Source organism: Oncorhynchus clarkii, chromosome 4 (genome assembly GCF_045791955.1).
Source record: "Oncorhynchus clarkii lewisi isolate Uvic-CL-2024 chromosome 4, UVic_Ocla_1.0, whole genome shotgun sequence".
Taxonomy (NCBI): domain Eukaryota; kingdom Metazoa; phylum Chordata; class Actinopteri; order Salmoniformes; family Salmonidae; genus Oncorhynchus; species Oncorhynchus clarkii.
Window position 1 is genome coordinate 65,453,246 of NC_092150.1, and position 22,534 is coordinate 65,475,779.

Sequence of the window (22,534 nt, forward strand, 5' to 3'; positions counted from 1 at the left end):
GCTCTGGAGCAGGTTTTCATCAAGGATCTTTCTGTACTTTTCTCCGTTCATCTTTGCCTCGATGCTGACTAGTCTCTCAGTCCCTGCCGCTGAAAAACATCCCCACGAGCCTCCCGGGTGGCGCAGTGGTTAAGGGCGCTGTACTGCAGCGCCAGCTGTGCCATCAGAGTCCCTGGGTTCGCGCCCAGGCACTGTCGTAACCGGCCGCGACCGGGGGGTCCGTGGGGCGACGCACAATTGGCCTAGCGTCGTCCGGGTTAGGGAGGGCTTGGTCGGTAGGGATGTCCTTGTCTCATCGCGCACCAGCGACTCCTGTGGCGGGCCGGGCGCAGTGCGTGCTAACCAAGGTTGCCATGTGCACGGTGTAGCCTCCAACACATTGGTGCGGCTGGCTTCCGGGTTGGATGTGCGCTGTGTTAAGAAGCAGTGCGGCTTGGTTGGGTTGTGTATCGGAGGACGCATGACATTCAACCTTCGTCTCTCCCGAGCCCGTACGGGAGTTGTAGCGATGAGACAAGATAGTAGCTACTACAACAATTGGATATCACGAAATTGGGGAGAAAAAGGGGTAAAAAAATAAATAAAATAAAAAACATCCCCACAACATGATACTGCCACCACCATGCTTTACTGTAGGGATGGTGCCAGGTTTCCTACAGACATGACACGTGGCATTCAGGCCAAAGAGTTGTTGGTTTCATCAGACCAGAGAATCTTGTTTTAGGTGCCTTTTGGCAAACTCCAAGCTGGCTGTCATGTGCCTTTTACTGAGGTGTGGCTTCCGTCTAGCCACTAAACCATAAAGGCCTGATTGGTGGTGCTGCAGAGACTGTTGTTCTTCTGGAAGGTTCTCCCATCTCCACAGAGGAACTCTGGAGCTCTGTCAGAGTGACCATCGGGTTCTTGGTCACCTCCCTCACCAAGGCCCTTCTCCCCCGATTGCTCAGTTTGGCGAGGCGGCCAGCTCTTGGAAGAGTCTTGGTGGTTCCAAACTTCTTCCATTTAAAAATGATGGAGGCCATGTGTTCTTAAGGACCTTCAGTGCTGCAGAAAGTTTTTGGTACCATTCCCCAGATCTATGCCTCGACACAATCCTGTCTCGGAGCACAACAGACAATTCCTTCGACCTCATGGCTTGGATTTTGCTCTTGAAAATAAAAGAGAGCCGAACACTCTAGGAGCTCAGATGCAAAAACCAATGTTTCGACAGCCAAGCTGTCTTCATCAGGGTATAATCACAAACACTGCAGGATGACTCGTTTATGTAGTGTCAAAAGACACAGGTGTTTGTAATCATGGCCAAGAGTGGCCTAATATCATTGGTTAATTATTAAATATTAAAATGGCATACAACGAACAGCATACAAACAACAAATGGATAGCATACGATCATAAATACCTTTGAGACTACACAAGCTTCCAAACAATTACAATGGCAAAGTCACAATAATCACAAGAATGGCTTCAGATCAGTCTACCTTGAGACCGAAGGGAACAAGGGTCTTTAAGTTAAAGATCCAGACAGCCTCTCGTTTTAACAATAAATTATCAAGGTCACCCCCTCTCCTAGGGAGGGTGACATGTTCGATGCCAATATAACGCAGAGACGAAATCGAGTGGCCTGCCTTCAAGAAGTGGGCCGCAACTGGATAAGTAAAGTTTTTACACCTAATGGTGCTACAATGCTCTGAGATACGTACTTTTAATTCGCGCTTTGTTTTACCCACTTAATTTTTACCACAAGAACAAGTTATAAGATAAATAACTGCCTTAGTGGAGCAAGTAATAACACCTTTTATTGGGATCGATTTCCCTGTTTGTGGGTGTTTGAAGGATCTACATTTGTAAGTGCCATTGCATTGAGCACAGCCATTACATTTGTAATTTCCATCCAGTAGGGGCGCAAATAGACGTTGTTCAGGAATATCTTGGGGTGATAAATCAGAGTGTACCAATTGGTCTCTGAGATTTCTGCCCCGCGAGAATACGACCAAGGGAAGGTCCGAAAACACATTACCGAGACTATCATCGGATTTTAGAATGTGCCAATGTTTGTGAACAATCCCCTTAATTTGTTCAGAACGCTTTGAATAGCGGGGTAGTTAGAACACAAGAATGCGTCTTTTTGCAAGACTGACTTTGAAAAAGGTCATGTCTCATTTTGTTTTGAATTTTCTCAATGGCAATATTAATCTGATCATTTTTGTAGCCCCTCTCCTTGAACTTTCTTTGTGTCTCAGCCATATTTCTGTCGAAATCTGATTGTTTTTTGCAAATTCTTTTGATTCGACAGAATTGGCTGTAGGGCAAACTATTTTTTAAGGGAAGTGGGTGACAACTATCAGCCCTAAACAAACTGTTACGATCAGTAGGTTTCCTGTAAAGATCAGTGTATAGAACATTATCTTCACACAAGATCAGAAGATCAAGGAAACTGATTTGATGTGTGTCAGATTGCATAGTAAATCTCAGATGCTCAGAACAGGAGTTAAGAAAAGCATGGAACGCCTGAAGCTGTTTTGCATCACCCCTCCATAGAACAAAAATATCATCAATATACCGTTTCCAAATAATGATGTTAGGTAAGAAAACATTTTTTTTGAGAGGATTGAAAATAAACTGTTTCTCCATGTAACCCACATACAAATTAGCATAGTTGGGAGCCATGGGTGATCCCATAGCAGTACCCTTCATCTGAATAAAGAAATAATTTAGAAACATGAAATAGTTGTGTGAGTACTATTTCAGCCAATGTTATAATGCATGCACTGGAAGTAGTTCATTAGGGTCACGTTGCAGAATAAAATGTTCCATAGCTTCAATACCGCCCTCGTGTGGAATATGTGTATAACGACTCAACATTAAAAGTAACTAACAAGGTATTCTCAGGGAGAGGATCAAGAGATTCAATGATAGAGATCATGTTGCTGGTGTCCTTTACAACGGAGGGGAGCTGATCTGCCAGTGGTCTAATAAAAAAGTCAACAAAAGTAGATAGAGGGGCCGTTACTGCATCAATGCCCGCTACAATATGGTGCCCTGGAGGTTTTGTAACATTCTTGTGTAATTTCGGCAAAGTATAGAAAGTGGCATAGCCAAAAAGTCATGTTCTTTTTTGGTTATCTGACCAGAACTTAAATACCCATCTAGGACAGTAAAGATAGTATTCTGAAATTGGGAAGTAGGGTCACTTCTGAGTTTCTTGTAAAAGGTGTTGTCAAGCAGCTGTCTATGACACTCATGTACATAAACTGTCCTATCCATGAGCACAACCGACCCTCCCCTTATCAGCAGGACGAATAAGGACTGACGTATCGGATTGTAAATCAAGCAAAGCTTGTTTTTCACCCTTAGGTAAATTATGGAAAGATTTGGACCCCTGTTTATTCTCAAGGAGATGTCCAACATATTTTTCCACAAGCCTGCAATTTGTCTCAATAGAGTGATTGCGATTTGCTGGAGGTATCGGAGTATGTGCAGGAGAGCAACCTACTGGTTCAATAGAAGTGTCAGAATTAGGGGAGCTAAAATATTCCCTTAAATTTAAACATGTAACATCAAAATCGTTGCACTGGGTTGTAGGCACAAAATATAACCCTTTATTTAAGCAAAGAGACATGGGCAGGGCTCAATATCTTGCTTGATAAATTAAAGACACTCAGCCCCGTGGGTTCTGGGACCGTGTGAACTGTCTCCTCTGCCTCTGATAGTCGTTTCTTCTTACCCCTTCGGGTGCGGCATCTCGTCGATGCGCGTGACTGCGGCCAACTCCGCCCTTCCGTCCGTCCGTCCAGTCTCTCGTTGAATAAAAAACTGGAAGCGGATGAGGCGCTGGTTGTAGAGCGTTGATCAGACTGGGGTGGATCGAAGTAAGCGGCACCCCTCCTGCGTCTGCCATGGAGAGGGGGAGCAGGACCTCCCTTGTCAGGGTTTCTCCAGAAGTAGACTTTATCATCGGCCTTGTCTTTTTTGTCTTGGTTTAATTTTTTGCTTTTAAGTTCCTTTATTTCTGTTGACAACTTGTCCTGGAGCGCTTGGTTAGTTTTCATCAGTTCATTGAATATGCCATCATCATTAACAGCTAATTGTAGAGTTGTGCGTTTGTCTTTAATCATGTTATCCATTTCAATAAAATCCTTCTTCAACTGGTCAACAATTAATGTCATTAAATCAATAGAGCATTTGTTCAGGATGGCACACCAGCGCTCACAGAAATCATCTGTGCGTCATTTAAGAGTTTTTTTGTCGGTAGGGTGCTGCTCTTTTGGATTTTGCTCTGACATGCACTGTCAACTGTGGGACCTTATATAGATAGACAGGTGTGTGCCTTTCCAAATCATGTCCAATCAATTCAATTTACAACAGGTGGACTCCAATCAAGTTGTAGAATCATCTCAAGGATGATCTATGGAAACAGGATGCACCTTTCGAGTCTCATAGCAAAGGGTCTGAATACTTATGAAAATAAGGTATTTCTGTTATTTTTCCGCTTTGGCATCATGGGTATTGTGTGTAGATTGATAAGGAAAAATGTGTATTTAATCCATTTTAGAATAAGGCTGTAATGTAACAAAATGTGGGAAAAGGGAAGGGGTCTAAATACTTTCTGAATGACCTGTATATGACGACAATATTACCAACATTTATAAAAAAGCTTGGGCAAAAACGAGGACCAAAAAAAAGATGTAAATTGCTTTAAACACACGATAAAAAAAATCTGTAAATTGCTTTAAACACACGATAAAAAAAACAAAGCGCATGATCTGAGAGGAAAATCATACTGTAACTAACGGATAAGTAAAACCAGGAGACATGGTAAAGGTGAAGGAAATCCTTAATTCGTATTAGAGACAACAAATGAAACAAACAGGTCATTTTAACATAAAATAATAAAATACTGCTCATCACTACTTTCTCATACTTTCATCACAAAAACGTGAAGTTCCCAGGAAGGAATCAGACAGTCTCGGGTTCTTTGTTGGTCATCGTGGCGGTGGGTAAGAGCATTATCATCTCTTTCCTCCTCAGCTCTTTACTCCTCAGAGCTTTTTCTTCGCATCTGAGACGGTAAGAGGAACACATACATACACAATGAATAGACTGCTCACCGCTGACATTTTATTGAAATATTAACCTTACTGTTTGAAAGCATGATGTTTCAACACAGTCACTTGTAGAAATAATAGAAACTGATGGTTAGAAATCTCACTTTTCTGGAAACTCAATGTCATCGATGGTGTCAGGAAGTGGCACACCTCTGGTCTCAGGCAATAGCAAGACCAAAGCTCCAGCCAGAAACGCAAGGGCCCCTGTGTTGTACAACACAAAGAAATCACCATCAGCATATGAGTGCCTGCTTGTATCTAGAAAACATTCCCTAAACAGCTGTGCTTGAGGCTACATTAGCCAAAAGTATTAGTTTCAAGCTCAAGATATTAAGATACTGGCACAGTACATGATTCAACAGCGTTGCTGTGTTAAAATATTACTGACGCATGTGTATAATCATCTTCTAACATTGTAATTAGGTACCAACGACGATGAGTGGCAGCTCCAGCCAGATGGCAGCCAGTCTGTAGAGAAGGAACGGGGCCACGATGCCTCCGATGTCACACAGAGTGGAGCACACAGACACATCCAGGTTCCTGAGGATGGAAACAACTGTCGCTGTCTGGAATTTCAGCTTTAAACTAAACTTTCTGTTATGCGTAATGTCAGTATTCAGGGAAGGATTTTAATAGAAAAAATAAATAGCTTCTATTCCTCAGGTCATTGACAAGTCATTGGAAGCCGTTTTTTTTTTCAAATTTTGAATTGTTACTTCAGTTTACTTCCTGAATTGACTGTCTTCAAAAGCCCTGCGGGTTACTCTTACCTGACAAACGTAGGGTACAATTCAGTGTTCACAAACACCACCATCTCAAAAGCCATGGTGATGCCCAACCGGCCTATGCAGGCCACCGCTGTTTTGAACCAGAACATGGCTGTATGTGCGAGAAAGAACAATGAGAGAAAAGCGTAACACAAATTAAACCAGGCAGGTCATTGCCATTTGACATCGACGTTATCGTAGACTCACTCTCAGGGATCATGGCAGTAATGAAGCAGGCTGCTCCAGCTACAATGTTGGCTGTGGCAAAGGGAAGACGCCGTCCGATACGATCGATGGTAAAGAGGATGAGGAAGGCAGCAGGGAATTCCACCAGACCAGAGATGAGAAAGTCAATGTAGACATTTCCTCCCAGGATTCCTAGACGCATGATAAGACCCTGGTAGACGACAGCACTAGTGAACCTGGAAGAAAGACACCAGTTATTTACTGAGGGGTCTACGGTGGCTGTAAAGGCAATATTATAGTTGTGAGCTGTGACTAATAAGGCTATTAAAGTTCCAGTAATGTTCTTGCTGTTTGTCGAATAGATTTTACCAGTTGAAACTAAGAATGAAGGTGTGTTTTCTCATTTTTGGAGTTCTGATTAGGTCCATGAACGAGGCGGTTGAGGTATCGGCATTGTCGTCTCTCATCGTCTGTAAGTACAGTAGTATTATGTAAGTTACAATACAACCTACTTTACCATGAAATGGCATCTTTGAGTATCTGTAAGATACAATGGCCAAATGTGAGCCATTTTAAACTACATTTCAGTTACTAATTTCAGCCGTAATTTCTCACCTCAATGTTCTTGGAGAGGGTTTTCTTGTTTTCTTTCGCTATTGCCTCAGTGATCTCCACAGCTTTCTTTGCATTGTGCTGAGAGAGAAGCCATCTTGGAGACTCCGGGATAAACCTGGAAGCCAGAACAAAAAACTCATTATAAAAAGCTTGAAGACATGAAACATAAACTTAAATATACCTGAATATCTACAGTATGAGGCAGTTCCAGGTCTTACCAGTAGTAGGACAGGAAGAGGATATAAGGTGCAGTGATGACCACCTGCAACCAGCGCCAGTCTGTGATGAAGTAGGAGATGAGGGGCAGGATGAGAAACACTGAAGAACATCTGGTAGACGACTCCCACAGTCCTCCTGTACTCTACTCCTACCAGCTCAGTGACTGAGGAGAGGGGAGAGAAGCAGGGCATGAGGACAGGACCCCGAGAATACATAGGGAAAGTGAGGTCGCTTCTGACATGAAGCTGAAATATTATCTCCACAAGAGCAAAACTACAACTTGAAATGTAAATATTACACCTAAAATATGTAAAACTACAACTTGAAATGTAAAATTACAATTTTAGACATTGTTTAAGTAAGTAATGTTGTCTTACTCAGAACATATCCAGCCACCCAGCCTCCCTTGACACCGAAGCCATATAATGCTCGGAAGACCAGCATGGATACCCAATTTGGAGACCATGCCACAAGAATTCCAAAAATCCCATTCAAGAGGTTGGACACCAAGAAGCTCGCCTTTCTGCCAAATCTAAAATGAAAGAGAAGAAGGTAAATACGGGGATGTAAATTCAAATTTCATGTTTCCATCTCCGCACATACAGTATTTCAGAAGTTTACTTCTTTGATTCAGGGTTCACTCTTTTAGCAAGTCCATTTCCCTTCACTTTGCTGTTTTTAAGTCCTTCTAAAAGTCAGTAAGACATCTGCACTGGTGGGATCTTCTGTCTGACCATCCACATAGACTTCCTTACCTGTCAGCTAGGTATCCAATGGCTATGCTCCCTATGAAGAAGCCCACGTTGAGTGTAGCCTGGTACATGTCCACCACCCAGGCATCAGCACACACCAGGTCAAACTGAAATGAACAAATACCTTGTCATTTACTGCCATCTTAATCTGTTCTTTGTTCTGACATCCAATTTAAATTAAATGTCTTGAACATTTTCAGGAATATTTCATGGAGTTCTCACCTCTGTCACAAAGGACTGTCTCCCCTTGTAGTCATACTCCCATCCTTCCTTGCAGGAGGTCATGGGAGCTTTGCTGCGGAGGGCGTCAGTGAGGTCAGACTCTGGGTTGTCACATGTCAGACCCGTAGCATTCCAGTCCAGTTCATACTGCTCACACTGGCTGTGGACCAACACTCCTGAGGTGTTGACCACCGGGACCGTGATCTTTCTAGTGTCCATCAGGTTCCAGCCACAGCTCTTCCGGATCTGACTCACCCCTGAGTCTCTGCACCAGTGCTCTGGGGTGAACCCTTGGAATACAATACCTACGTAGACACCGGCCCATGGCATGGAGACCATGCATAGCAGGGCAAAGATACGCTTCTGCGATCGGCCGAACTTGCCCGCCTCCTCTAGGATGTCATCAAAAGTGTATGAGTACATGGTAGCAGTTATTTCGGTCTCAAAGACATTTGTGACTGCAGAGGGACCTGTGCAGGGTTTTTAACTGTGTGAAGACATCAAGGGTCCAACAGAGAAGTTGACCTTCGACCTACCAGTGACCAACAACGCGTTTTGACATATTCACTAGAGCAGGCTGCAGACAAGGGGAACTTTGAACATCATTTTAGAATGATTAGCTATTGGTTTTTGGTAAAGTTTCCAATCCAATTACATATTCACTGATGGTCCATCACAAACCACAAAGGATATCCATTAGTTTTTATACTTCTCTTTGTTTACTTGCTTGATTACCTGGTCTTGGGGAGTTTTAGAAGCAACAGGGTCAAAATAATGATTGGTCTTACAGCAATGTAGGCCCACCTCAAGTTTGCCATGTGAGGCCTCAGTGATTTATTACAATAGGGAAACGTGTAGTGACTTAGAAACAAACAGTACTGGTGTACAGTACAGACTTCTGAGGTTCTGTTTAATACATGCATCAATGTGTTGAGGTCAAACGGTTGACCTTCAAAAAATCTCCACAATCCTGGAAGTGATAAATTATGTTACTCTTTAAACTGTCAGACAGCTGATCTCTTTATTTATTAAAATAATGCAATATTTTTTTTTACATTTGAAATATGAAAAACAGAAAAATGCATTAAAACACATTTGAGAACATAACATACAAGAACAAAATCACCTCATCAGAATGGAGCTCAAGGAGCCCCTTCCCCATGTTTCGTACCCAAATAAATTAACCAAGCAGACGTGCTTTGGTGCTTACAGCAGAGCTAGACATGATGCAACAAGCATTACTCGTTGCATCATTACCACACAGGATGACTTTCTATCGCTCCAGAGAAGGTACAGTAGTAAGTGCTCTTTCCCCATATCAAAGTACCCTTGTGCAGTTATGTCACAAATTCAAATCATGATCTTGGAGGTGTGGAAACATGAAAATAAATACAAAATGTGATTTAAAAAAAACATGGAAAATATTGTGAAGCTTTTTCTTCTGCTGCGGGGAGGACCACCTCGGCAAAACTTTTCTCCTATTAATAACGTGTACAAACCTTAATACCCTGAAAGGTGAACCATCATTTTTTGGATAAGGTCGCTATGTGGCCGGCCGCTTGCTACGGTGTGAATATTAGCTTCAACACTAGTGATAAAACACTGGCATTACAAATAAACTCTCCATCTTGAAGTCTGACTTGAAGTCCAGTCTAAGAGAGAGAACTTTGTCAAAGAATCATATAGTCAGACTTGTTAGTGAGGTGAGTTCCACTTCAAAAGCATTTTCTCATTACTGTTCTGTACCAATGACATTTATGAGACATTGTCCCAACTAAAGATACATGAGAGTAGAATTAGTGACTGCCTGTGTACATGTGGTTTGTGTACTGGTGTGTGTGTGTGTGTGTGTGTGTGTATATATATGCCAACTGACAAATGCTAAATTAATTTCAAATAATCCATACAGTGAGCTCCAAAAGTATTGGGACAGTGTTACACTTTGTTGTTTTGTCTCTGTAAACTTTGAATTTGAAATTATACAATGACTATGAGGTTAAAGTGCAGACTGTCAGCTTTAATTTGAGGGTATTTTCCCAAATACCATACCCCCAAGACATGCTAACCTCTCACCATTACAATAACAGGGAAGGTTAGCATTTTTTGGGGGGTGTAATTTGTCTTTATTCACGATCCCGTCAAGACTCTCAATAATCATGGTAGTATCCACATTAAATGTAGAAGTGTTGAGAAACATATTCTATTCTTACTTACAATAAAAGTGACTCCAAAATACATTATTACCATTCATTTCTATTGGGCAAAAAATAATCTGAAACACAACCAAAACAAACCGCAAACGCATCCAACAAGTTTGTAGAGCCATCGTGTGCTAGGAATATGGGACTAAACACTAAACTTTTGAATACTTTAATACACACAAGTGAATATGTCACAATATTTTTGGTCCCCTAAAATGGGGGGACTATGTACAAAAAAGTGCGGTAACTTCTAAACGTGCTGGAGTACTTAGCTAAAACAACAACAAAAATGTGTCCCAATACTTCGTAACTCACTGTACTTTCCAAGAAAAATACTCACACTGCGATTGCCGCTGTAACCCCATTCCATGGAGGGCCGGGTGCCTACGGACTTTCGCTGTCTCCCTTGTACTTGATAATTAAGGTCACTAATTAGTAAAGAACTCCCCTCGCCTGGTTGTCTAGGTCTTTATTGAAAGGAAAAACCCAGACACGATGCCTTCCATGGAATGAGTTTGACACCCCTGCAGTAGAGACTGCATGGGATCGATACTGCTGAGCAAGACTGAAAGGGGATCTCAAGCTCACAAATACATTTCATCATGGCACTACAGCTTTCCTTACTTCCATTTATGAGGGATAGCACATGCAGTTTGACAAAAAGGGGAGTTGTAGCTCGACAGAAAACTTCCCTTTTCAAATAAACTTAGGTCATGACTTTGACAAGGCAACATCTAGAACCCTCAAACTCATCTCTGGACCTTGAAGCTAGATCCACTGAATTCTTTCATTGTTCCCCTCTAAATCAGGGACTAATTTAGACCAAGTGGGTTGAAGAGAAAACCCAGGCTCTGAACTTCATAGGGTAAGAGTTGAATAGCCCTGCTCTAGAAGCAGAGTTAATGTTTAGCACTTAACAGATACAGCAACTAGCTGTGCCTGTGATGCATATTTGGTGCGCAAGTACAAAACCCCATAATGATTTGAGGATCTCTGAATAATACAGCCCAACAATCCTATTAACCATTGCTATGATTCATGAAATGAGCACCACAGTTTCCAGTCCCTTTTTTCCCCCAATAACTTAAGAGGTTTTTCATGCCCAAACCTTGCAAGGTTAGCAGTATAGAGATTCAACGTGAAAATCAGTCCACAAAATTAATTTAAAATGTGAATAAGTGATTCTCTGGAAAATGCAAGTGACAAATTTTAAATCCATATATGCACAGTGTCTTCAGAAGGTATTCATAACCCTTGACTTCTTCCACATTCTGTTGTGTTACAGCCTGAATTTTAAATTGATTAAATTGAGACTTTGTGTCACTGGCCTACATACAATACACAATTATGTCAAAGTGGAATTATGTTTTTAGAAATGTTTACGATTAATTAAACATAACAAGCGGAAATGTTTTGAGTCAATAAGTTTTCATTTTCCATATTACATTCCCTTTGTGATTCTTCTGAAGAAGGCCATTGAAGTCCGAAACGTCAATCTTTTTAAACTTGTCCAATAAAACTCTGTATCGCACATTTCCCTGTCCAATTACAGTATGTATTTCATTTTCCAAAAATGTGCTAAAATTTCTAAAAACATGTTTTCACTTGATCATTATTGTGTGTTTATAATCCATTTTGAATTGAGGCTGTAACAACAAAATGTGGAATAAGTCAAGGGGCATGAATACTTTCTGAAGGCACTTTATAACATTACCTATGTACATCAACTAAATCAAATAGTCCAAATACAATTATTTGATGAAAACACCATTTGTCATCAGGAAGGAATCAACTTTCTTTTGAAGAGGGGACAAAAACAAATCTGCTCTTTAAAACTGTAAAACAGCCAACAGACATTATGCATCGTTTTCTTTAGAAAAAACAACAAGCCTCTAAGGGTTTCTGCTTTCTTGCGTTGTCATCGTTGTGTGGAGACATTCAAAGAGAGAGGAGAGAAGAGGAGAGAGATAATAGTTTAGGTGGACAGGGGGAGGATGGAGAGTCCCTCACACTGTCAGCAGGTCCTCATCGCTGTCATCCTGGGGGTTTTGTTGTTTCCTCTGGGTGGGTCTGTTGTTACGGCAAGGCTTGGCCCTACCCCTCCTGCCCCCGTCCCCCAGGAGCCCCACCAGGTCCTCGTCAATCTCCTCCTCCAACAGGGCACTGCGGAGGGGCCCCGAGGAGCGGGTCCTGGATCCTGAGGGCCGCAGGGTGGTCCGGCCACCGAGGACGCAAACCCCGGGGACGGACAAGACCTCCTCCTCGCTGTCCTCCTGCTCTTCCAGGGAAAAGGAGCGTAGGGCGTCGGCATTGACGGGCTTGGTGGTGATGTGGCCGTTTTCCTGGTGCTCCTTCCCCAGGCGGGAGGACATGGCTGGGGCCTCAATCTCCTCCATTAGCCACTCCATCTCATCCTCCCCTCCCTCATCATCCATGTTCACCTGCAGGGACAGACAAGACAGACAGGGGTGAGATTTAGCACTGGGAACTCACCACACCAACAGTCGTGGCCAAAAGTTTTGAGAATGACACAAATATTCATTTTCACCAAGTCTGCTGACTCAGTTTGTATGATGGCAATTTGCATGTACTCCAGAATGTTATGAAGAGTGATCAGATGAACTGCAAATAATTGCAAAGTCCCTCTTTGCCATGCAAATGAACTGAATCCCAAAAATACATTTCCACTGCATTTCAGCCCTGCCACAAAAAGGACCAGCTGACATCATGTCAGTGATTCTCTTGTTAACACAGGTGTGAGTGTTGACAAGGACAAGGCTGGAGATCACTCTCTCATGCTGATTGAGTTCGAATAACAGACTGGAAGCTTCAAAAGGAGGGTGGTGCTTGGAATCATTGTTCTTCCTCTGACAACCATGGTTACCTGCAAGGAAACACGTGCCGTCATCATTGCTTTGCACAAAAAGGGCTTCACAGGCAAGGATATTGCTGCCAGTAAGATTGCACCTAAATCAACTATTTATCGAGACCTTAGTGCTGCTTTTGATACCATCAATCACCACATTATTTTGGAGAGATTGGAAACCTAAATTGGTCTACACGGACAAGTTCTGGCCTGGTTTAGATCTTATCTGTCGGAAAGATATCAGTTTGTCTCTGTGGATGGTTTGTTCTCTGACAAATCAACTGTAAATTTCGGTGTTCCTCACAAGGTTCCGTTTTAGGACCACTATTGTTTTCACTACATATGTTGCCTCTTGGGGATGTTATTCGAAAACATAATGTTAACTTTCACTGCTATGCGGATGACACACAGGAGTACATTTCGATGAAACATGGTGAAGCCCCAAAATTGCCCTCGCTGGAAGCCTGTGTTTCAGACGTAAGGAAGTGGATGGCTGTAAATGTTCTACTTTTAAACTCGGACAAAACAGATATGCTTGTTCTAGGTCCCAAGAAACAAAGAGATCTTCTGTTGAATCTGACAATTAATCTTGATGGTTGTACAGTCGTCTCTAATAAAACGGTGAAGGACCTCGGCGTTACTCTGGACCCTGATCTCTCTTTGACGAACATATCAAGACTGTTTCAAGGACAGCTTTTTTCCATCTACGTAACATTGCAAAAATCAGAAAGTTTCTGTCCAAAAATGATGCAGAAAAATGAATCCATTATTTTGTCACTTCTAGGTTATCCGGCTACCCGGATAAAACACTAAATAAACTTAAATAGTGCTAAATACGGCTACTAGAATCCTGACTAGAACCATTTTTAAAAATCATATTACTCCAGTGCTAGCCTCCCTACACTGGCTTCCTGTTAAGGCAAGGGCTGATTTCAAGGTTGTACTACTAACCTACAAAGCATTACATGGGCTTGTTCCTACCCATCTTTCCGATTTGGTCCTGCCGTACATACCTACACGTACGCTACATTCACAAGACGCAGGCCTCCTATTGTCCCTAGAATTTCTAAGCAAAAAGCTGGAGGCAGGGCTTTCTCCTATAGAGCTCCATTGTTATGGAATGGTCTGCCTACCCATCTCAACCTTTAAGTCTTTACTGAAGACTCATCTCTTCAGTAGGTCCTATGATTGAGTGTAGTCTGGCCCAGGAGTGTGAAGGTGAACTGAAACTGGAGCAACGAACCGCCCTTGCTGTCTCTGCCTGGCCGGTTCCCCTCGCTCCACTGGGATTCTCTGCCTCTAACCCTATTACAGGGTCTGAGTCACTGGCTTACTGGTGCTCTTCCATGCCGTCTCTAGGAGGGGTGCGTCACTTGGGGGGGTTGAGTCACTGATGTGGTCTTCCTGTCTGGTTTGGCACCCCCCCCCCTTGGGTTGTGCCATGGCAGAGATCTTTGTGAGCTATACTCAGCCTTGTCTCAGGATGGTAAGTTGGTGGTTGAAGATATCCCTCTAGTGGTGTGGGGGCTGTGCTTTGGCAAAGTGGGTGGGGTTATATCCTTCCTGTTTGGCCCTGTCCGGGGGTATCATCGGATGGGGCCACAGTGTCTCCTCCTGTCTCAGTGGTGCTGCAGTAGTTTGTGTCGGGGGGCTAGGGTCAGTTTGTTATATCTGGAGTATTTCTCCAGTCTTATCCGGTGTCCTGTGTGAATTTAAGTATGCTCTCTCTAATTCTCTCTTTCTCTCTCTCTCTCGGAGGACCTGAGCCCTAGGACCATGCCCCAGGACTACCTGGCATGATGACTCCTTGCTGTCCCCAGTCCACCTGGCCGTGCTGCTGCTGCAGTTTCAACTGTTCTGCCTGCGGCTATGGAACCATGTTCACCGGACGTGCTACCTGTCCCAGACCTGCTGTTTTCAACTCTCTAGAAACAGCAGGAGCGGTTGAGATACTCTCAATGATCGGGTATGAAAAGCCTTCTGACATTTACTCCTGAGGTGTTGACCTGTTGCACCCTCGACAACTACTGTGATTATTATTATTTGACCATGCTGGTCATTTATGAACATTTGAACATCTTGGCCATGTTCTGTTATAATCTCCACCCAGCACAGCCAGAAGAGGACTGGCCACCCCTCATAGGAAGAAACCTAGAGAGGAACCAGGCTGTGTTTTGACCTTTCTAGGGAGTTTTTACTAGGCACCGTGCTTCTACACCTGCATTGCTTGCTGTTTGGGGTTTTAGGCTGGGTTTCTGTACAGCACTGAGATATCAGCTGATGTAAGAAGGGCTATATAAATAAATTTGATTTGATCAGATTATCAAGAACTTCAAGGAGAGTGGTTCAAATGTTGTGAAGGCGGCTTCAGGGCTCCTAAGAATGTCCAGCAAGCGCCAGGACCGTCTCCTAAAGTTGATTCAGCTGCGGGATCGGGGCACCACCAGTACAGAGCTTGCTCAGGAATGACAGCAGGCAGGCTGCACAGTGAGGCAAAGACTTTTGGAGGATGGCCTGGTGTCCAGATGGGCAGCAAAGAAGCCAGTTCTCTCCAGGAAAAACATCAGGGAATGACTGATATTCTGCAAAAGGTACAGGGATTGGCCTGCTGAGGACTGGGGTAAAGTCATTTTCTCAGATGAATCCCCTTTCCGATTGTTTGGGGCATCCGGAAACAAGCTTGTCCGGAGAAGACAAGGTGAGCGCTACCATCAGTCCTGTGTCATGCCAACAGTAAAGCATCCTGAGACCATTCATGTGTGGGGTTGCTTCTCAGCCAAGGGAGTGTGCTCACTCACAATTTTGTCTAAGAACACAGCCATGAATAAAGAATGGTACCAACACATCCTCCGAGAGCAACTTCCAACCATCCAGGAACAGTTTGGTGACGAACAATGCCCTTTCCATCATGATTGAGCACCTCGCCATTAAGCAGAAGTGATAACTAAGTGGCTCGGGGAACAAAACATTGATATTTTGGGTCTATGGCCAGGAAACTCCCCAGACCTTAATCCCATTGAGAACTGTTGGTCAATCCTCAAGAGGTGTGTGGACAAACAAAACCTCACAAATTCTGACAAACTCCAAGCATTGATTATGCAAGAATGGGCTGCCATCAGTCAGGATGTGGCCCATAAGTTAATTGACAGCATGCCAGGGCGGATTGCAGAGGTCTTTAAAAAGAAGGGTCAACTCTGAAAATATTGACTCTTTGCATCAACTTCATGTAATTGTCAATAAAAGCATTTGACACGTATGAAATGCTTGTAATTATACGTCAGTTTTTTTTTCCATAGTAACATCTGACAAAAATATCTAAAGACACTGAAGCAGCAAACTTCGTGGAAATTAATATGTGTGTCATTCTCAAAACTTTTGGCCACGACTGTACATTGACATAGAATCAATGGCTGAGAAACTATAGCATACTGTGATTTAACGTAGGAGCTACACCGGATGTGTAACGTTTGCAGAGCATGCGCCGGCTTATCAAGAGACTCGTACTGCTCTAACTTATGCTTCGGGTTCCATTTTCAAGATTTCAAAGTGCAGCTCACGCCTGAGAACAATAGGATAAAGTGGCTCATGCTAGCTTCTAGTGCAGCAGGTCGTAAAACAACTCCCCACCCCGACACCCTAGTGTAGCTCCCATAGGCCATACATCAGGATTTGACATCTATGGAAGTACATAGCTATGTTGATTTGATTGGTGTACTATAGTATTTATTAGCATGCATACCTTTGAGTATTTATAAGAGACAGGATTTCCTCTCCTACAACATCCAGTGATTTTCTGCATCACCAGCTCCCTGGAAACAGAACATTTGAGATTTAGGAAAAGATTATAGAGGAGCTTTTTCTATATTTTGTTTTCAAACATATAGATTTTGTAATAACAGTACAAAGCTGCGGGGAGGAAAAGAATGGTAGGTATCTCTTACCTCCGCTCTCGTTTGTGCAGTAGCAGAACCAGCAGACAGATGGCCACCACAACCAATAGCATGCTCAGGACTGCCCGTCTCCTTCCAGACAAGCCTGTACTGTCCTGCCCTCCATCGTCAGTAGTCTTCTTGGACACGGAGGTTCTGTATGGCACACCAGAAAATTTTTTTACTTTATACAGCATCATTCATTCAAATTCAAAGTCCAATTCAATGAATGGAAGAAAGAGCTTTAAAGTGTAAGATGAAAATCGTAGCATTTTTATAGGACAACTTTAGGTAGTACTTCCTCTGTTTCAAAGCCCTTTCCCCTGTATCGAGACAACTGAACACTACCCTGATGTCCGTGTGTAAAGAGTTGTCGACTCACACTAGACCACAAACAGTGGCGGTGTGCCAGGTAAAGAGGTACTGGCATCCATCCGTCTCCAACAGGAACTCTGGGATGCCCTCTCCTGCTGAGGGGTTACAGTGGAACAAGATGGCCGACGACACCATCGTGGACTTGTCCCGCCCACACACAGACTCAGATGGGACCAGCACGTCCAGATTACCATCTGAGTAGAGAGAGAGAGAGTCCATCTGTCAATCACAAGCAGCTTAATGGAGTGCGCTTGTTGCATTACTTGATTGCCAAGTACTGTATCTTGTGAGTGATGTTGAAATCCGTTTAATCTTTAATAAAACGCAAGGTGAGACACTGAGGACAATCAAAACTATTCCCCAAACCACTCACACTGTATTACCCAAAAGCCCAGACCACTTTGGAGTAAACCTGTGTCTGGCACGTATGTATTTTACCTTTGATGTAGTACTTGGCCTTGCTGGAGAAGCCGATCTTCCTCCTGTGGTCTCCATTGATCTTCACCTGGCAAATGTTGGCCCCCAGACACTTGGAGGAGGAGCTGTTGGTGATGCCTGACAGCTGGATATCATAGATGTACTTGTCCCCGTTGGCGCGGATGTCCCCAGAGGCCTGGTAGAGCCTACAGAGTGGACAGGGGGACAAAAAACCTGGTCTGAGTACGTTTATAAAAGGCTTATTTCATCTTTCCTCTAGTACATTGATAAATGTTTTCTGTTCCCTGTTCCAACCATAGAGAGGTTCAACTGTGTCCGAGGAGGCCCACTGTTGTTGTGATAGACGTTCATGCAGTTCTGTCTATCTGATATAAGAGGCTTTGACCTGTGATCTCGCTCTGTCTGGGTTCAGGAAATCCTGATGTGAATCCATTCACAGGCACTCCCGACTTGAGTTTGCATTAATTTAGCAAGTGAGGTCGTTATGTGATACCGATTGGATGCTAAGAAGCTTGTTTTGCAATATATAACCTCAATGACCTGAAGAAAAACAGGTTTTTGGCCCAGCACATGAACTTGACTCATAACAGGTTTCAACATAAGATCGTTTAATTCTGGCTGAATGATGGTTCCTGTATGTCAATATCCTCATTAGTGGATCTGAAGCGTGAATGTGATAATTGGCCTGGATTGTTGTGACAAAGTGAGTTGATTGAACTGTGTTGGTGATGAGAGGTTTCACCTGTGGTAGAGGGCCCCCAGGCTGAAGTTGGCCCCTGTATCGGGGACTTTGATGGTTCCATTGACCATCACCACCTCATGTTGTTGAACAGCGCATGCTGCACGCGTCTCCCAGCCCAGCACGAATTCACACGAGGCATCATCCACGCTAGGCACAAAGAGACAGAGACACAGAGTGTGTGTGTGTGTGTGTGTGTGTGTGTACAGTATGTGTGTGGTACAGTGAGAGTTAACAAACATCCTTCAAAGAGTGACAAATGAAACCATGAGAGATGGAAAAGTTTAACTAGATAATTAAATATGACCTTTAAGTGGTCAATTTTCAACTTGAACATTCAGTAACTTTTCCTATTGTTATTCAGTTGGATACAGGTTTATTTTGCTCACATGGCTACATCATTTTGCTGGCTCGAGGCCAGTTGGCTTTCCTCTGTAGGAGAGGTAACCTGGTCCCAGATCTGTTTGTGCTGAATAGCCAACAACAATAAAAGTTGGTTATATAAGTCACAAAGAGATTACAGAAGAGGAAGCTCTCCCATGCTAGCTACTCACAGCTCACTCACCTCAGCAGCTTGGGCTGGCCTATATTAGGACCACATGTCAGCTGGACCACTGTCTTGGCCTGGAGGCCGTTCCCACACACAGTGTCTCCCATAGCGTAGCTCACTAGGATCTTCTTATCTGGGAAAAGGAGGGTTGGTTAAAGGGGATAAGTCTACCAGGACTGATATTACTGGGTTCCTTAAAGGGGATAAGTCTACCAGGACTAATATTACTGGGTTCCTTAAAGGGGATAAGTCTACCAGGACCAATATTACTGGGTTCCTTAAAGGGGATAAGTATCAGGACTGATATTACTGGGTTCCTAGCAAAACACACAAACCTAAGAAGAACGTAAGACGTTTCAGTTCATTACACAAACATGACATCTTGAAGTAAGTGTCAGTAAGTAAGTCTGTAAAACCCACCAGAGACTGCCATCTTCTGGGTGTAGACGAGGCCCAGGGTCTGGGTCTTCCCATCGCTGGTCTTCCGGCACACCGTGGCGCCCTCGGGGCAGTCTGGCAGGCCCCCATGGATTCCCTGGCACAGGTTGATGTAATACCTGGAGATAGCAAAATGTTTTCTAGCGCCTAACCACTACTGTGCATTTTCAATCCTCGTCAAGTGGTACAGAGGGAGAGGAAGAAAGGGAGAGGAGGAGAGAGAAAGAGAAGCAGTAGGGAAAAGCTAAACATACGCTGCTTTGTTGTGGCTGAACTTCCACGGCTCGGTGAGAGAGGAGAGGGTGCGCAGGTTGAAGGTCTGGTGCTGGTTCACCAGCTTACACTCCATCTTCTTCGGTGGGCACACAGCCATGGTTTTCCACTGGAAGGTGGCAGCGCAGCCCCCAGTCTCACTCAGCAGCTGTGGGGTGCCATGGCCGGCTGACTGGTCACAGGTGAACAGGATGGACGACTGCCTCTTCCCTGTCACTGAGACACAACACACACAGTAGAGTTGAGCACAGCTACGCCCAGAGCCCCTAGGAGACACACACTCAAAATAGTTTCTTTTTTTACACACATTTCAACAGTCATTACCGTGAACGCAGAATCCCCATTTCTTGTCCTTGTCAAAGTCACTGGTGGTGGCACACCATAGTCTCCCGTCCATCCTGCCCTTGGTTGTACACACCGTATACGACTTCTTCAGGAAGTTGAAGGGAAAAACGCAAACCTCCTCATTCTCAGTCACTGAAATGGAGAAATGGAAACCATATAAGGCCCAAACGAGCTTCCCTATGAGATACAGCACAACAACAGGCTGATAAACATCAAAGCATTACAGGCTGCACTCTTATGTGACACCCTATTCCCTATAAACCACTGCTACACTGGACAAACATTGTGCAATATATATGGCATGAAGGTTGTCATTTGACTTGCCCATAGACACCAGGGTGTGGTACTGAGGATAGCCTGTCTAACCTGGAGGGCAGACGTCTCCTCCTCCGTACTGCATGATGACAGCCTGCTCCTCGTGTTTGTAGTCCATAGTCATGGCCTGGCTGATGCCGTAGGAGAACGCTGATCCGCCCGGCGACTGCACACACACTGCACTGTTCTTACAGCGGGGGTCTGCCACCTCCCCACACACATTGATCTTATAGGTCTCTGAGCCGACAGGCACCTGGAGGAGAAAGACAATGGATGAAAAGGCATCATGAAAAAGTAATACTTTCCACGTATAGCTAAGTAGAACAGAACATGTAGATATGTTGAGGGTAAGAGGTCGCATATATAAAAAGGTCTACGCACCTGAATCTCCCCAGAGAGGGGTGAGAGGTCAAAGGTGAACTGCAGCTGTGAGTCTGTCAGGGTGCAGCCTTTGGTCTGCGTGGCGTCAGAACAGACCACGGGAGTGGCCCACTCAAACACATACATACACTTGTGCTTCCTGATCATCTGGGGTGAGCCCTGGGGGGTGGGGGGGGGGGACAGGACAGGAGAGTGGCTTTAATACCACAAAGACTAAACATGCACAAGCTTTCCAAGACGCCAAACCTAATTTTAGAGGAAAACTATTTCAACACAAGAGAGAAAACAAGACAATGAGAAGTCTCTAATATACAGACACGTCATCTGTGCCACTGATGTGGTACTGACCAGCTCCAGGCCCCTCTGGCAGGTGAACATGATGGTGGAGGTGTAGTTCTGGGTGGGGTCAGAGGGGCAGGCGGTGGTGCTGTTGAAGGTGATTGACACCTCATTGGTCACGCTGTTGAACTCCGGACCGGAGGTGATTCGACCAATGTCCTGTTAGCAAGAGAGAGAGAGAGACACAGGGAAATATATAATTGAACATGTTGGTTTGTAAACAAAGACGGAATACTATTGATGAGTGTTAATTTCTGCTGTGTGTGTGTGTGTGTGTGTGCGCGCATGTTTCTGTGTTTGTCGACTCACTATGGGGGGCCCTTGGTAGGGGTCCATGCAGACAGCGGCCCCTGGGGGACAGGTGACCCCAGGGATGGGGTTTAGGGGCTGGCAGATGTTGATGTAGAAGTCAGGGGACTGGCCCTTGTCCACCAGGTCCTCGTTGGTGGCTTTGTAGTAGCCCGTCACGTGGATCAGAGGGGTCAGGTCGATTAGGGTAGAGCCGTTCAGGACTGAACACTTGACCTACGGAACACATCACGATTGTGAGACAGACGAGGGGGCTAGCAAGGACAAAAGGCATACCTCAGGCAGCAAAGTTGATGTTTAAATATTAAAGTCGCTATTACAAAAATGTACAGATATAATACACCTATCACAGTAAACCAATTCTAATGCAAAATTGACAGCTGTTAAGATTTGTACACCTCTATATGTCAGGTTAAACTCAACATACAAGTAATCTCTAATGGTCTACCATTCAGCAGACTAAACATGATGTATTCACATAGCCTTTTCTCTTCCACCTCATAGTGGTAACTAACAGTAGAGTCATTTACGTAAATAGCACATGAACTACTTAGTTTAGTTAGTCAACACAGACAGTGAGCCTCAGTGATCAGTTACAGTAGATGGGGCCTCTATCTGATGTCTACCACACTGCTACTTTATCAAGCAGCACACTGACTTGTTTGAAATGACTCTACATCAAGGACTCACTGGTTGCCTGATCTGTATGGCATGACTGGTAAGCACGGTTGAAGAAATTCCAGCTAGCGTATCAAAAGGCAAATTGCCATAATGGCTACATCTATCCAATTCTTTCAGATCTACTAAGTTTAAGGGGTAGGAGGCTACGGGTTGTTTTGGAATTGGGAAGCGCCACCGGTCATTACCTGGTGTTCACACACCAAGGGCGTGTGCCAGGAGAAGAAGTGTGTGCACGTGTTCTTGTCCGAGTCCACCAGTACCGGCCCAGTGCTGGCCTCACCGTGGGCCTTGCACACAAAGCTGATGATGCTCTTGTGTGTGAGGGCGGGGTTGGCGGCACACACAGCCCCGCCCTCATAGGTTAGCTCCACCACCTGGTCCAGGTATGACAGCTCCCTGCTGGCCCGCCCACCACTCAGAGCACTCTTGGTCTCCTTGATACACACACCTGCACACACATCAAAACAACCATTCGTTGATACATTTCAA

At 44.2% G+C, this 22,534-nt stretch overlaps 2 protein-coding genes across 2 annotated transcripts in view; both read right to left on the minus strand.

Moving 5' to 3' along the window:
• Positions 1-4,956: 4,956 nt before the first annotated feature.
• LOC139407104 (solute carrier family 22 member 2-like) lies at positions 4,957-8,289 on the minus strand. Its single transcript, XM_071150501.1, is given in 12 exon segments — positions 4,957-5,059; positions 5,210-5,309; positions 5,533-5,645; positions 5,876-5,984; positions 6,080-6,294; positions 6,428-6,528; positions 6,674-6,788; positions 6,892-6,987; positions 6,989-7,055; positions 7,270-7,424; positions 7,648-7,751; positions 7,867-8,289. Coding segments are annotated over 12 exon segments (1,701 nt in total).
• A 578-nt stretch (positions 8,290-8,867) lies between these two features.
• LOC139407105 (cation-independent mannose-6-phosphate receptor-like) overlaps positions 8,868-22,534 on the minus strand; it is a 37,893-nt gene continuing 24,226 nt past the window's right edge. The window contains exons 34-48 of the mRNA XM_071150502.1: positions 22,231-22,493; positions 21,365-21,580; positions 21,065-21,214; positions 20,717-20,875; positions 20,387-20,588; positions 20,000-20,152; positions 19,657-19,891; positions 19,385-19,521; positions 18,980-19,097; positions 18,418-18,564; positions 17,676-17,860; positions 17,245-17,431; positions 16,875-17,018; positions 16,673-16,742; positions 8,868-12,508 (exon numbers count right to left, since the gene is read on the minus strand). Coding sequence (XP_071006603.1) covers positions 12,074-12,508; positions 16,673-16,742; positions 16,875-17,018; positions 17,245-17,431; positions 17,676-17,860; positions 18,418-18,564; positions 18,980-19,097; positions 19,385-19,521; positions 19,657-19,891; positions 20,000-20,152; positions 20,387-20,588; positions 20,717-20,875; positions 21,065-21,214; positions 21,365-21,580; positions 22,231-22,493 — 2,801 coding nt within the window. The 3' untranslated portion in view covers positions 8,868-12,073. The remainder of the gene's footprint in view (positions 12,509-16,672; positions 16,743-16,874; positions 17,019-17,244; positions 17,432-17,675; positions 17,861-18,417; positions 18,565-18,979; positions 19,098-19,384; positions 19,522-19,656; positions 19,892-19,999; positions 20,153-20,386; positions 20,589-20,716; positions 20,876-21,064; positions 21,215-21,364; positions 21,581-22,230; positions 22,494-22,534) is intronic.